This window comes from Hyperolius riggenbachi, chromosome 5, assembly GCF_040937935.1.
Source record: "Hyperolius riggenbachi isolate aHypRig1 chromosome 5, aHypRig1.pri, whole genome shotgun sequence".
Classification (NCBI taxonomy): Eukaryota; Metazoa; Chordata; class Amphibia; order Anura; family Hyperoliidae; genus Hyperolius; species Hyperolius riggenbachi.
The window spans coordinates 27,696,779-27,713,062 of NC_090650.1; the positions used below are offsets into that span (position 1 = coordinate 27,696,779).

Sequence of the window (16,284 nt, forward strand, 5' to 3'; positions counted from 1 at the left end):
CCCAGCCCTCTGAAAGTTCCTCCGTGGAGCTCAAAGCAATTCTGAATCGCGTGGTGCTGCTTGTGGGATCTTCCAGAAAAGTATTCTGACTAAGGGATCCCATCGAATACTTAGAGGGGAGGGTAAGAAGAGGGCATCGAGCACCATCAGGACACTCAGGAGGAGGTAATCTAGCCCACCATAGGCTTCAGTCATTAACCACCTCCTCCCCCATTCAAGGGTACTTAGGAGAGTTTTGTTTTATATATTTCCTACCCCCCCCAAAAAACCCCTGCAATTTAGTGAATAGGACCTTAAGTGAGCAACTGTGGTCCCCCACAATGCACCACTACTGAATATGCAAATTATCTCTTTATAGGCTTGCTACACACCAGCGGTTCTGGATGTGTGCCTGGTTTTAGGACCCTTCTGCACTTGGTGCCTATTTGTTGCTGTATAACTGCTGCTGAAAAGCAAATAGAAGGCTGAAACTTACTACAGAAGGGTCGAGTCCAGATTGGATTGTATGTGTATGGACTTTATTGCATTGGAGATTTGATGGACCTCCTACCTTAATCTGTGACTCCCCGTGATAGACTGACTGAGGCCTGTGGACTTTCCTTTGTTGTGTCTTGTTTTAGGGGCATAAAGAGATAATTTGCATATTCACTAGACATCAGCAGTTCTGGTTGTAAGCCTGGCTTCAGGGGCAAGAGATCATTTGCATATTCAGTGGTGATGCATTGTGGGAAACCACAGTCGCTCACTTAAAATCTGAATTATCGCAAATACCTTCTGTTTTAAGAAGGCAAACCACACTAAGCATTGCTTTTTAGTAGGAGGGCTTTTCGGTCTATTTAGTGCCCTATACTTTCCTTGTGGTTTTGGGTCACCCCGAACTGCTTGGGTATTCGGTTATACTAAATAAATGAATACAATATATATATATATATATATATATATATATATATATATATATATATATATATATATATATATATACTTATACGTTATACCGTGAACAGGCATTGGGAATGTTTGCATTAAAGGAGTTATCAGGCAAAAAAAAAAATGAGTTTCACTTACCTGGGGCTTCTACCAGCCCCATGCAGCCATTTACGCGTTGAACCAGTAACGTGTAAAAATGTATGTGTTAATGTTCCTGCACCAGCGGGAATGCGTAAAAATGTACGCAATGCGGCCTGCCGACCTCGAGACCGGCAAAAGCAAAACTAGCTGGCGGCGGGGGACTGGAGCAACAGTGAGTGACTACGAGGGCACAGGATGGCTGCATGGGGCTGGTAGAAGCCCCAGGTAAGTGAAACACTTTTTTTTCCTGACAATTCCTTTGCGCCGGATGGTCTGTGTGAGATCTCTGGCATTTTGTGGAAATGTTTCCTGCTGAACATTAATGCTGAGGGATCTCCTACAAGCCTACAGTGTGATTTCTTGCTCTTTGAAGGGGCTGTTTCTTTGATTTTTAACATCAATAATAAAAATGATGAATATCTAAATTCTGCCACTGTGTGTATTATGGATTTTCTGTTCCATTACAAGCTCTGATTTATTTCTTCTGTGTCTGGAAGCTGATGCCGCCTGATTCCATTTCATATCCTTTCTTCCACCTAAAGGCAGAATCTGATTGGCTGTCATGGGAGACAACAAACTTGACATCGCCTCTCAAAACATCATCTATGGACTTTCGGAGAAGATGTGTTGGACCTCCTTTATGGAAGCAGTTTAGGACTGACAATGCTGAGGGAATAATAACGCTGAAGGAGTAATACTCAGTTCCACAATTCATCATTTTTCCCCTCCCCTTTTTCCCCCACCCCAAAAACATGAGCAATACTTATTTACCACAAGTAAAGCGGATGTACAAAGCAACACAAGAGTCCACAACACAGAGCACTGCGACATACACATCGAGTGTGCTGAGAAAGGCGGGATTCCGGCTGACGCCGCAACATGACAAGGAGCGCTAGCTGCCCTCTCTACTCCACCCCACACACACACGCACATATCTGCACTCAGGGGGAACCCCACCTGTTTGATAGGAATGGCTCTTCCACTGCCAACACTCTCAGATTTACATTCCGGGGCCCTCTTCTCTCTGTCCACCTCTGCGCCCCTCCGAGACTGGAAGAGAACAAGATACAGGCGCACATTACAATGGTACAGGAGGGAGTTGCGCACACACTCACACAGTGCGCACACAAGGGGGAGGGGCAGGGATCTAGGGGAGGGGCAGAGGAAAAGGAGGGACACATGTAGGGAGACTGAGGAAGGTTCAGGAAGACACAATGAAAGGAACACAGGGGTAGCACATAACGGGAGCACACCAATACCGGGAATTCAGGAAGGAAGGATAAGGACAGCGCACACACACACGTCCCACGGTGCCAGCGAAAGCACCGACTCCCCACCCACACAGAACCTGCGTAACCCCTCCCCCTAATCCTGTGCGGCAGCGGGAATCCTGCGCTGGCAGCGGCATGGAATGTCACATGCATGAAAGGGGACACACACAGGCAAGGCAAGATCCATTCCAATCCGTTTATTGAATACAGACTGTCACCAGAACAGAATTCAAGAATGAAGAAGAAGAAATCTGCTACAAAACAGCATTTTTTTTTTTTTTTTTTTTTTTTTTAGAGATGGCCGGTGAGTCTGCGACAGATCTCTCTATGTACAGGCAAGAGGGTGCAGGAAATCCGCAAGAAACGCTGGCTCCACAAAGTGCTTCCATGGAGATACACAGCACGAGGGTTACATTCAGACAGGAAACAGCAGCATGTCAAAAAAGATGGGCTGGTGGGATGGGGGTTTCCCACGTGGATCCCCCGCATCCGAGTCTCTATGGGAGGAGGAAGAGGAGGAGGAGGTCCGTGCAAGCTGCAGGGTGGAAGGTCTCCAGCACTCAGCGGCCCTGCCCAGGCACGGAGGAGGAGGAAGAGGAGGAAGGGGGTGTCCCGTATAGCTCCGTTCAGTCTCTCTACCCCGCAGGAGGGAGGAAGATGGGGTGTAAGGCCACCACTCAGGGGCAGTTGGTAGAGTGAGCAGTCAGATACTTGCGCAGGACAGACACACGGCTCTGAGGAGGCGGCAGAGGAGCCAGAGGAAGCCTCTGGAAGGTCCCAGTCTAAAAAAGGTGAAAGGTTCCAGTACAGAAAAGGGACGAGAGAGAAAGAAAGAGAGAGAGACTCTCACATGGAGACATAACTGCAACCAATGAGAGGAGGAAGGAGTGGGATGGACATGGCAGGTACATCCAACCAATGATGACAAAGCAAAACCTGGACATTTTTTTAATTATTATTCATAAAGAACATTTTAGCACTGCATTATCTGAACCCACTGAGGCAATCATTCCAAAGGGAAAATTGCCCCATGTGTGAAAGCAAGGGGAGAGGGTCTCTAACAACTAAGGGGCAGAGGGACAGAAAGGGAGCAATGAGGAAGGAATTGAGGTGAGAGAAGGACAGGAGATCAGAGTGAGACACAAGTAGACTTGGAGAGTATGAACTGAACCTACGAGAAAGAAACGATGGATGAGACTAGTGATTATGGAGAGAACAGAACTGGTATTGGTCATGTCTAGGAGAAATCACTGAGAAGCATGCAATTTGTTTGATCAGCTGATCGATTTGCTAAGCTCTGATTTGCTGTGGTCAGATCCTGCTTTAGCACCTGATCATGACTAGCAAATCAGAGACTCGTACACAAGTCCAAACAATCTGCCCAACTATCTTGAAAACTTGGTCTGTTTGAAGACAGTTGGGCGTTTGTACGGCTGGCAAACAAGACAAACGACTGATAACTGGTCGTTTGCCAGATCCAACCGGTGGATCAACCTGTCCAACTATCGTATTTGAACAACGTTGTTTTTGAATGCAGACATGTGCAGTTTGTTGTTTAGTTTGCGTGCATAGTATTTCATTGAGTTGGTTGTTTAGTTGGTTGGCATGTGTATACGTACTAGTCGTGTAAACAACCTGTTGCGCGGTTGGCCATGTGCATTATGTTGGACGTGTGTATGAGACTGTATTTAGCTATCATCTGACCAAACTCATTACATTGCTTCTCCATGAGTTCTTCTAGACATGACCGTCGGTAAACAGAACAGAGAAAATGTGGCGGGAGGAGTGGGGGTGGAAGGAGGTTTTGGAGAACAGAGACAGAAAAAGGGACATGTATTTAGAGAAAGAATAAGGAACTTATTTGCTTTCTCCTGGATATCTCCAGCAGGTGCAATATAGGAGATCTGATGTTCCTACTGCAGCCTGGGCTAATGGGAAGGTTCCCCAAGTCATCTGTGACAATGCTGAACACCCCCATAATAGACTGGTCTGATAATAGACTGGTCTGGAGGAACATTGAAGAGGTGGAGGGCTTCAGGTATCTAACTTCAAAATGCTTTGAGGTAATTTACAGTTTGAGGTTTTGCCCCAACTGTACTGAAATAAAGATGGCAGGGTAAAAATGGAATGGGATATCCACCTTCAGAGTACATAATACCAATATAGATAATATTAATTAAATATAAATATCATAAAAAAAGGGACCTACCAGTTTACTATTATCATCGTACTTCCTGTTTTGTGTGTTTCCTTTCTTTTAAGCCAATAAACCCCTTCCCAGGCGGCGTTGGGGTGGCCAGGAAGTCGCATCTACCTGTGACGTCTCGTTCGGTGGCGGCAGTACGGAGATCGCCGTGATTGGCGTTTCTCGTCCCCGCAGGGGGACATGAAGCCGCGTCGGCTAGTCGTCCCTGGACGTCGCATGCGGCTTCTAGGGACGCCCAAAACGATGTGTTAAATCGGGATCGGAACGCCGCATTTATGCAATAGACGGTAATCGCGCGATGCTAAATGCTCCCATTCACTTGAATGGGAGCGTTTAGCTGATGGGTCCCGAACGCTTGGCGGTAGACGCCGCCAAGCGTCCGTGTGTACCGGCCCTTATTTCCACCATGGTTAGCCTTTCTTGACCCATTTTCAGCAACTCTATCCCTCGTCAGTAACATTTCAACCAATGTTACTCTTCATAAATCCCTTTCCACCAACACTAATCTCGCCAATACCATTTCAAAAAAGTGTACCTTTCGTCTCTCCCCACCCTTCCCCAATTGCATTTGAACCAAGTTTATCCTTCCTCAATCCCTTTTTACCAACAAGACATTCCTTTTCCATCCCAAATCTAACCAATGTTACCCATTATCAACCATCTTCTCCCAACACCACCCTATTCCAAACTCCTTTCAATGTTATCTTTCTTCAAACCCTTTACATCTACATTATTCTACTTTAATCCTGTTCCAACTAATGTTACCCTTCCTCAAACCCTTTCCATCAAAGATCCTTTTCCAAACTCAATTAAAACAAAGTTAACCTTCCTCAATCTGTTTCCAAAGACATGACTTTTTTTCAATTCCGCTCTTTTTAGTTTGGCCAAACAATTTGTTTGAGTGCCCTTCTGTCCCTCTTACTTGCTCAACAGAGCAAAATAAACTGAAACTACTAACTGAAACTACTTACTTAATCCCCATTTCTGTTTAGAACACCGTTTTGTTGTCAGGTATCGGGCTTGGGACACCCTTTCCTTTGCCAAGCAAGTATACATGCATTTTGTCTTAACTCAGGGGTGTCAAACTTAAATACAAAGTGGGGCTAAATTGAACACTGGGACCAAGTCATGGGCCAACCTTAATGTCTAGTGGCCACCTCCCTCAGTAATAAAGTTTCCTGGTGCCTAATGCCACCCCCCCCCTCCCTCCCTATACAGCTCCTTGGTATCTAGTGGCCCTCCTCCCTCCCCCTATACAGTTCCCTGGAGTCTAGTGGCTTCCTCCCTCCCCTATACAGCTTCCTTAAATCTAGTGGCCCCCTCCCAACCCTAAACAGTTCCCTGGTGTTTAGGGGTCCTCCTTCACACCCATAAACAGTCCCCTGGTGTCTAGTGACCCCCTCCCCTATACAATTCCCTGGTGTCTAGTGCTTTCTGTCTCACTCACCAATATCGCTTCCCTGGTGATTAAGGGCTTCACCTTCAATATTGTTTCCCTGGTGGTCTAGAGTGGGCCAAACATAATGCAAAGTGGGTCACATCTGATGGTTCTGTGGGCCAAATTTGACCCATGGGCCAGAGATTGGCATGCATGTCCTAACTGAACTTCACTGGTGAGGACATGACAGATCTTGGAAAAGTAATAAATCCATATAAGTAAGCAATCTGAAGGTGGAATAACCCGTTGAGGGCAGAGAAAAAGTTTTTGCAAATTTTACTTGTTACATGAAGGGTGGTGGGTTCTCGGATGCAGTGCTGGAAATTTGTCTCCAGTATGTCTCAAAGCATGCTATGAAACTCATTCTCCACTTTGTGGCAATGAAGTGCTGAGCCGCAAAGAGAGTCATAGCCCGGAGCGTGGAGGGGAACCATGTCTCTCCAAGGATGTAAATAACAGAGGAAAGTGTCCAGCTGTCTCCAGAGAAGGACGGCTGAGGCTATTCTTCTGTTATTGGGCACAGAGCAGGTAAAAGATGGAGCCAGGAAAATAAACAAATACACAGAAGACTTTCAGATAAACCAACTATTTATCAGCATTACTTTTGTGATACAAAGGTCACACCACCACAAAACACAACCACAATAAAAACAAACACGAGAAAAGAAACAGAAGTTCTGATGAAGACAGTAATTAAGAAAAAGGTTCTAACTATCCCTAATACATATTTCCTACAGTGGAAACATACACAACTAACGCACACAGAATATACTACTTGTTTGGCCACTTTCAGTCCCGGGTGTGGTCACAGTCCTCGGCTACAAGTTCCTGAGGCCAACCATAATGGTTGGTTAACGTCATGTGCCTATCAAGTCAGGTCAAAACCAGCAAAGTATGCATGTGGCACCCTTAAACTGCTAGAGTTGCGTCTAAAGTTTTTGTTTATCTTCTTTCTCCAAATCTACATGTGTTACACTCTAGACTGGCTCCTCTCCAATAAAGCAGTGTATTATTCTACATTACAAGGTCAGTCGTATGACTAATCTAGGTTTGGCCCTTATTCTATGGCGTGTTCCCAGTCCAAGGCTGAAAGTCTCTGGCAGGGTTATACTCTTCTTTGTAGATTTGTGTTTCTCTCCAACATGCTCCTCTTTCCAGTCTAGAAAAGTAGTATGCTTTGTTATGGCTCCTGTTCTCAATTCAGATGTGCGTTTCCTTTAAGCGTGGCTCCTCTACTCCGTACTGATGTGTGTTTCTTTCTGTAGAGTTCCGGAAAGGTTCCTCTCACCCATCTAGACTGCACTGCTCTCCAATGTGGACCTTCTCTTAAAGGACACCCGAGGTGACATGTGACATGATGAGATAGACATGTGTATGTGCAGTGCCTAGCACACAAATAACTATGCTGTGTTCCTTTTTTTCTTTCTATGCCTGTAAGAGTTAAATATCAGGCATGTAAGTGGCTGACTCAGTCCTGACTCAGACAGGAAGTGACTACAGAGTGACCCTCACTGATAAGAAATTCCAACTATAAAACACTTTCCTAGCAGAAATTGGCTTCTGAGAGCAAGAAAGAGGTAAAAAGGGGAATTTCTTATCTGTGAGGGTCACACTGTAGTCACTTCCTTTCTGAGTCAGGACTGAGTCAGCCACTTACATACCTGATATTTAACTCTTTCAGGCAGAGAAAGAAAAAAAGGAACACAGCATAGTTATTTGTGTGCTAGGCACTGTACATACACGTGTCTATCTCATCATGTCACGTCACTTCGGGTATCCTTTAAATCTTGATGAGCGTTCTTCTCTAGCGAGTTTCCTCTCTCCAATCTAGATGTGTGCTATGTTTTGGTGTGGTTTTGTTTTATGGTCGACATGTATATTACTCTTTGGTGCGGCTCCTCAATTCAGCCTAGTTGTGTTTTGCTCTTCATTGTGGTTTCTCTCTCTCTAGTCTAGATATTTATTATTCTCTGGTGAAACTACACTCTTCCGCTAGATTTTGTGTTATTCTCCATTGGGTTTTCTCTTTATTTTAGAAGTGTGTTACTTTCAAATGGATTTTCTCTCCAGTCTACATGCATGTTGTCCTCCAGTATGGCTTCACTCTCCAATCCTGATGAGTATTATGCTTCAGTAGGGCTTCTCTCTAGTCCAGACATGTTATTGATCAGTGTGGCTCCTTCCACCAGTCTAAATGTGTGTAATTCTATGGCTGTTCTCTACAAGCGAGATTTCTGTTAACACTCCATTCTACATTTAAATTAGTTGCAGGTGTGGCTCCATTTTCTAGTCTTGGTGTATTTCTCTCTGTTGAGCTCTCTTTAGTCTAGATGTCCGCTTCTCTCCAGTACTTCCCATCTGTCCAGTCAAGCAGTATGCTACTCTCCATTGTGGCTCTCTTCTTCTGAGTTTAGATGGATTTTGCTCTACTGTGTGGCTGCTCTCTCTAGTGTAGACATGAGTTACTCTCTATCTTAAACCTTACTTTCAAGTGAATCCTCTGTGCTGCATAGATTTTTGTTATTCTCTAATGTGCTGAATCTCTGCAGTCTAGGAGCCATTCTACAAAGTGAGTTCTCCATCAATCTAGTCACTCCATCAATCTAGTACGTATCTAAAGTGAGTTTTCTCTATCCATTATAAATGTCCATTCTGTTTGATGAAGATCCTCTCTCATGTGTAATTCTCCAGCGGGCTTAAATCTGTGTTACTCTATGTGGCTCCTCTGTACAGTGTAGATCACAGGTGTTGAACCCCAGTCTTCGAGGGCCATCTCAAGGTCAATGTTTAGGATGGACTGAGAAATGGAAACATGTTCTACTTGACACCCTTTCCTGATTCAGTCCCATCAATTAATTTGAGTTGTGCGAAAAAGTGTAAGGACCTCTGCCCATGAGGACAAGAGTTCAACATCCCTGGTCTAGATGTTTATTAGTCTTCAGCATGACTTTTCTAGGCAGGCTTCATCATTGTTACACTCTGATTTTGGTACCGTCTTCAGTGTTGATGTGTGATGCTTTCCAGTTTTGGTGGGCGTTAGACTACAATGCAATGTCTCTTTTCCTCTCTCCAGTCTTGGTGAGTGTTAAACTTAAATGCAAGTTCTCTTTTCCTCTAGATTATCCAGTCCACATGCGTTACTGCTTGATGCAGTTATATTCTTCACTGTAGCTTCTCTCTGCACCTTAGACTTGTGCTACTCCACAGCATGTACCATGTGTTCAGATGCATGGTTGGTGGTGGTGGTGGTGGCGTGTGCCCCTACCTGGTGTGGCTCTTCCTTATAACCTCACCAGTGTGAAACCTCACTCCACTGTGGATGTGTATTAGTTCAATCAGCAGATAAGCTATGTGTTCTTCTCCTGTCTTGACCTGTGTTAATTTCCCTAGTGAATTATCTCTCCGTTGTTGATGTCTGTTGCTCCGTGGCATAGCTCCACCAGTGTGAATAAGCGATAATGTCTACTGTGACTTCTATTTCCAGTGTAGATGAGGGATAATCGGCCATGGTTCCACTCTATGGAACAGGCAAGTGATAATCAATGTTGCGGCTCCTCTCTACCGTCTATGTGTGTGCTACTCTCAGGTCTGACTCCTCTGTACAACCCAGATGTGTGGTACACTCTAGTGTGGCTCCTCTCTCCAGCCTAGATGTGTGCTACTCTCTGGTGTTATTTCTATCTCCAGCCTAAATGTGTGCTACTTTCTGGTGTGGCTCCTCTTTTCATTCTAGAGGTTTACTACTCTCCTGTGGGTCTTCTTTCCAGCCTAGACGCATGCTTCGGAGTGGCTCCTTTTCCCATCCTAGAGGTTTACTACTCTTCTACGGGTCTTCTCTCCAGCCTCGATTTGTACTACACTCTGATGTGGCTCTTCTCTTCAGCCTAGCTGTAATCTTTGGTGAGGTTCCAAGCTTTAGCCTAGATGAGTGCTACTCTCCGGTGTGGCTCTACTCTCCTGTCCTGATGTGTCTTGTGCTCCCATATGGCACTGCTTTTCAGTTTGATGCGTGTTATGCTCTGTTCAAGCCTAGATGCATGGTACTCTCAGGTTTGACTCCTTTCCAGCTTAGACTTGTGCTACTCCTAGCAGAAGAGAGGTTTAATACTTTCCTATGGGTCTTCTCTTCAGCCTAGATTTGTTCTACTCTCTGGTGTGGCTTATCTCTCCATCTTAGATATTTACTACTCTCCACCCTAGATGTTTACTACTCTCCGATGTGGCTCTACCTTCATGTCTTCATGCATCTTGTGCTCCCATATGGCCTTGTTTTTCAGTTTGATGCAAGTTATGCTCTGTTGTGATTTCTCTTTCCAGTATGGACATCTGTTACTCTGTGTTGCTCAGGTCTCCAGTCTTGAAGTCTGTTATACTTTCTTTTTCCAGTGGCTCCTCTCTCCAGCCTAGATTTATGATATTCTCCTATGTGGCTCCTCTCTCCAGCCTGGATTTATGATGTTCTTCCATGTGGCTTCTCTCTCCAGTCTAGAGTTATGATTTTCTCCCATGTGGCTCTTCTCTCCAGCCTAGATTTATGATATTCTCATATGTAGCTCCTCTCTCCAGCCTACATTTATGATATTCTCCCATGTGGCTTCTCTCTTCATCCTAGATTTGTGATATTCTCCCATGTGGCTCCTCTTTCCAGCCTAGATTTATGATGTCTCCCATGTGGCTCCTCTCTCCAGCCTAGATTTATGATGTTCTTCCATGTGGCTCCTCTCTCCAGCCTAGATTTATGATGTTCTCCCATGTGGCTCTTCTCTCCAGCCTAGATTTATGATGTTCTCCCATGTGGCTCTTCTCTCCAGCCTAGATTTATGATGTTCTCCCATGTGGCTCTTCTCTCCAGCCTAGATTTATGATATTCTCCCATGTGGCTCCTCTCTCCAGCCTAGATTTAGGATGTTCTCCCATGTGGCTCCTCTCTCCAGCCTAGATTTATGATATTCTCCCATGTGGTTCCTCTCTCCAGCCTAGATTTAGGATGTTCTCCCATGTGGCTTCTCTCTCCAGCCTACATTTATGATATTCTCCCATGTGGCTCCTCTCTCCAGCCTAGATTTAGGATGTTCTCCTATGTGGCTCCTCTCTCCAGCCTAGGTTTATGATGTTCTCCCATGTGGCTCCTCTCTCCAGCCTAGATTTAGGATGTTCTCCCATGTGGCTTCTCTCTCCAGCCTAGATTTATGATATTCTCCCATGTGGCTCCTCTCTCCAGCATAGATTTATGATATTCTCCCTTGTGGCTTCTCTCTCCAGCCTGGATTTATGATGCTCTCCCATGTGGCTCCTCTCTCCAGCCTAGATTTATGATGTTCTCCCATGTGGCTCCTCTCTCCAGCCTAGATTTGTGATGTTCTCCCATGTGGCTCCTCTCTCCAGCCTAGATTTATGATATTCTCCCATGTGGCTCCTCTCTCCAGCCTAGATTTATGATGTTCTCCCTTGTGGCTTCTCTCTCTAGTCTAGATTTATGATGTTCTCCCATGTGGCTCCTCTCTCCAGCCTACATTTATGATATTCTCCCATGTGGCTCCTCTCTCCAGCCTAGATTTAGGATGTTCTCCCATGTGGCTCCTCTCTCCAGCCTAGATTTAGGATGTTCTCCCATGTGGCTCCTCTCTCCAGCCTAGATTTAGGATGTTCTCCCATGTGGCTTCTCTCTCCAGCCTGGATTTATGATGTTCTCCCATGTGGCTCCCCTCTCCAGCCTAGATTTATGATGTTCTCCCATGTGGCTCCTCTCTCCAGCCTACATTTATGATGTTCTCCCATGTGGCTCCTCTCTCCAGCCTAGATTTATGATGTTCTCCCATGTGGCTTCTCTCTCCAGCCTGGATTTATGATGTTCTCCCATGTGGCTTTTCTCTCCAGCATAGATTTATGATATTCTCCCATGTGGCTCTTCTCTCCAGCCTAGATTTGTGTTCCTCTCAAGTGTGGCTCCTCTTCACAGTTTAGATGTGTGTTACTCACACGTACTCTTCAGTGAGGCTCCTCTCTATGTATGCTACTTCCATGTGGCTTTTCTCTTCAGTTTTAGTTTGCGCTAATGTCCAGTGGGACATCTCTTTGGTCTTAATGTCATTCAGTGATGAGGTTTATTTGTCTAGTCGAGATGTTCTACAGTCCAGTGATATTTCGCTCTCTGGTCTAAATGTTACTTCCAAGTAAGCTTCATTTCACTTGTCTCTTCAGTGAGGCTTCTCTGTTTGGTTTAGATGTGATGCTTCCCTTCATGGTCTTCCTTTCTGGTCTCTATATGTTGCCACTCTCTGGTCCAGGCGTGGGCTCATTCTACCAGAACTGACTTACTAGTGAAAATACCGGAAATAATTTATGATGGATTTTCTCTGGTTTTAGGCTTTTCTTGAAACGTAAACATCGGACATGTATTTGTGATGGATATGGTTGAGCAGCAGAACACGCAACCCTGCAGTGTCATCACTGGTTTCAGAAGCAAAACTCAACAATATTAAATAGCTGCATTACTGGTGAGTGAGACTAGGTACTTAAAGGACTACTGTAGGGGGGTAGGGGGAAAAAAAGAAAAAACTCACCGATGCTCCAGTCCCCCGCCTCCGATTCACTTCTGGAATTTCCGACTTTAAAGTCGGAAAACCCCTGTGCGGCCGTGTCCTCGCTCCTGCTGACGTCACCAGGAGCGTACTGCGCAGGCACAGACCATACTGGGCCTGCACAATACACTCTTGGTGACATCAGCAGAAGCGAAGACACGGCTGCGCAGGCGCAGTGGTTTTCCGACTTTAAAGTCGCAAATTTTGGAAGTGAACCGGAGGCGGGGACCGAAGCATCAGTGAGTGGCTGCGCAGGCACAGAATGTCTGCGGGGGACCATTAGAAGCCCCAGGTAAGTTCAACTCTTTTCCCCTCTACAATACTCCTTTAACGGAAAAAAATAGTTTAACTTACCTGGTGCTTCCTACAGCCCCCCACAGTCATCCCATTCCCGGCCTTCTGAGACCCTCCAATCAGCAGCGGCGACACCCTCAAAGCTGACCAGTCAGGGGCTACTGTGCATGCGCAGCCCAAAGCCACGCGCATCCTGATCTTGCTCCCGTTTCTGGGATCATTCTGTGCATGCGTAGTAGCAACTTTCCCATACCGTGCATGCGCAGAACACTGCCGTGCACGGGGATACGAGGAGGAGGCATGTGGCCGGCCAGCTTTGAGGGGTTCGTGGAGGGTCTCGTAAGGATGGCGTGGGGACAGGATGACTGTAGGGGGCTGCAAGAAGCCCTAGGTAAATTAAACTGCTTTTTTTTTTTTTTACTTTAAGGATCTATCAGTCACCCTGTACAGTAACTCTGTTACAACTTATGCAACAGAACTTAAATGTTCCATCCCTGTGTCTACGGTCACACAGTGTGTCACGTCACTCTGTAGTATTTCGTAGGTCGCGAAACCTAAACTTACGCCCCAGACATTTCCCTTTCACTAACAAAAGACTAACAAATGCAGGGCCTCTTGTTCTATGGAACTTACTGTAAAGATGTTGGAACGACGCTTGCTTTGCTTGCGTATTGGAGTTGGTGTACTGGAGGCCGCAATGGTCTCTATACGTAGCTCACGTTGGCCAATGCTGGGGGTGGATGGAACGGATGAAGAATAGTCACTGAATGTTCCAGACCCATTTGTGGCCTAAATAAAAACAAAAAAGTAGATCATGTCCATGCTACAGGGAAAACACACTCAGAACAATACAAAGAGTTGATATGCTAAAAGTACACATTCTCTTCAAAGAATCTAGGCCTGCATTTATTTTAACCATTTCAGCCTGCGGGGATTTTTCACCTTATACATCAGAGCAATTTTCACCTCCCATTAATTCGCTAATAACTTTATCACTACTTAACACAATTTATTGATCTATCTTGTTTTTTCCGCCACTAATTAGGCTTTCTTTGGGTGGTACATTTTGCTAAGAATTATTTTTTTATAAATGCATTTTAACAGGATTAATAAGAAAAAAAATTAAAAAAAAAATTCATTATTTCTCAGTTTTCGTCCATTATAGCTTTAAAATAATCCACGCTACCATAATTAAAACCTATGTATTTTATTTGCCCGTTTGTCTCGTTTATGACACCATTTAAATTTTGTCCCTATCACAATGTATGGCGCCAATATTTTATTTGGAAATAAAGGTGCATTTTTTCCGTCCATCACTATTTACAAGCTTATAATTAAAAAAAAATGTTCGTAGTATAGTTCAGACACTTTTTTATTGTAATTTTTTTTCATTAAAAATTTTATTTGAGTAATATTTTGGTGTGGGAAATAAACAGTTAATTTTTAATGTTAATTTTTAATGTTATTAAATGTGTAAATTGTAATGTAAAAAATATGTAGATGTAGTTTTACAATTTGGCCACAAGATGGCCACCTTGAGTTTATTTTTTTCCCCGTGTGCTTCGCAATCACTGGAAGCACAAGGGGGACGGGAACATTTTTTTTGCAGAATGACTGAAGCCTCTAGTAAGAGCGCTTCGGTTTTTCTGCTGGGTACACGGATCGGTGATCAGGAAGCGAGCCGCCTCTCACACGTGGGGGTGCAGCGACTGTGCTGAGTGCCCTCACAGTGCTGCGTCCAGGGACATATGTCCCCCTTGCCCACCCATAGCTACACCTCTGGTAGGGCAATTCTCCACAGGGCGTCTTTGGCAGTTGCTTTACTAACAAGCCAAATTTCATGAGCATAAAATCTCAAATTAAAGAGCCACTATCACCAAAAAAAATGATACAATGTAAAATACATGAAAACACATACAGTGCATAAGAAGTACATTTCTCCTAGAGTAAAATGTGCTATAAATTACTTTTTTCCTATGTTGCTGTCACTTACAGTTGGTAGTAGAAATCTGACAGAACTGACAGGTTTTGGACTAGCCCATCTCCTCATGGGGGATTCTCAGGGTTTTCTTTATTTTCAAAAGCCTTTCCTGAACAGCTGCCAGAATAATGTGCAAACAGGTAGAGGGGAGACCTGCACCTTTGTATAGATCCTGTCCAGGGACTGCTTTTGTAAAAAATAAATTAACAATTTCTGCCACCCGGATGTGAAGCTCACGTCCAGGCGGCTGCTCTGCTGCGATGCCGCACTTCAGCGTGCTCCCTTGCGCGATCGCAGGCGCGCCCCCGTGCCGTCCCCCGGTAGCCCTGGGATCAGTGAACGTGAACATGGTTCCCGATCACCGATCCGTGTCCCCAGCAGAAAAACCGAAGCGCTCTTACAAGAGGCTTCAGTCTTTCTGCACGTAAAAAATCTTCCGCATCCCCCTTGTGCATCCGCTTAGCGAGAAGCACAAGGAGAAAAAAAAATTCAAGGTGGCCATCTTGTGGCCAAATAGTAAAACTACATCTACATATTTTTTACATTACAATTTACACATATAATAACATTAAAAATTAACTGTTTATTTCCCACACCAAAATATTACCCAAATAAAATTTTTAATGGAAAAAAAAAAAAAAGACAAATAGTTACCTAAGGGTCTGATCTGTTTAAATATGCATTTGAAGGGGGTATACTAGGAAATTTTTTTTTAATTATAAGCTTGTAAATAGTGATGGACGCAAAACGGTAAAAATGCACCAAATAAAATATTGGCGCCATACATTGTGATAGGGACAAAATTTAAATGGTGTCATAACCGAGATAAACGGGCAAATAAAATACATAGGTTTTAATTATGGTAGCATGGATTATTTTAAAGCTATAATGGCCGAAAACTGAGAAATAATGAATTTTTTCCATTTTTTCTTTTTAATCCTGTTAAAATGCATTTATAAAAAAATAATTCTTAGCAAAATGTACCACCCAAAGCAAGCCTAATTAGTGGCAGAAAAAACAAGATGTAGATCAATAAATTGTGATAAGTAGTGAAAGTTATTAGCGAATCAATGGGAGGTGAAAATTGCTCTGATGCATAAGGTGAAAAATCCCAGCGGATTGTACACACAGCAACATGACAGCAACATAAGAGAAGAGTAATTTATAGCTCATTTTACCGTGGAAGAAAATATATTTGCGATAGTGGTGCTTTAAGTATTGGCATGAAAAAGCAGGTGTACAGGAATACCTAATAAAGTGCTCAGTGAGTGAGTGAATTGACCCTCTTGTGCACTACTGGAGTTTACTAATTTTTTTCTGCTGTATATGAAAATACCATTTGAATTAGAAATGGGCCAAGTTTTATGCATTGAACATGTGAACCTTTTGCAATGAATATATTTAAAATGCCTGGCTGTCTTTTCTAGCTCCTGCTTAGATGGCAG

The 16,284-nt window shown here is 44.1% G+C and overlaps 1 protein-coding gene across 2 annotated transcripts in view; it reads right to left on the reverse strand.

Moving 5' to 3' along the window:
* Positions 1-16,284, reverse strand: part of AGAP3 (ArfGAP with GTPase domain, ankyrin repeat and PH domain 3) — a 179,265-nt gene that overhangs the window by 54,358 nt on the left and 108,623 nt on the right. For both annotated transcript variants that reach the window (XM_068235247.1, XM_068235246.1), the window contains exons 8-9: positions 13,492-13,647; positions 2,026-2,118 (exon numbers count right to left, since the gene is read on the reverse strand). In XM_068235247.1, the coding sequence (XP_068091348.1) occupies positions 2,026-2,118; positions 13,492-13,647 (249 nt within the window). The remainder of the gene's footprint in view (positions 1-2,025; positions 2,119-13,491; positions 13,648-16,284) is intronic.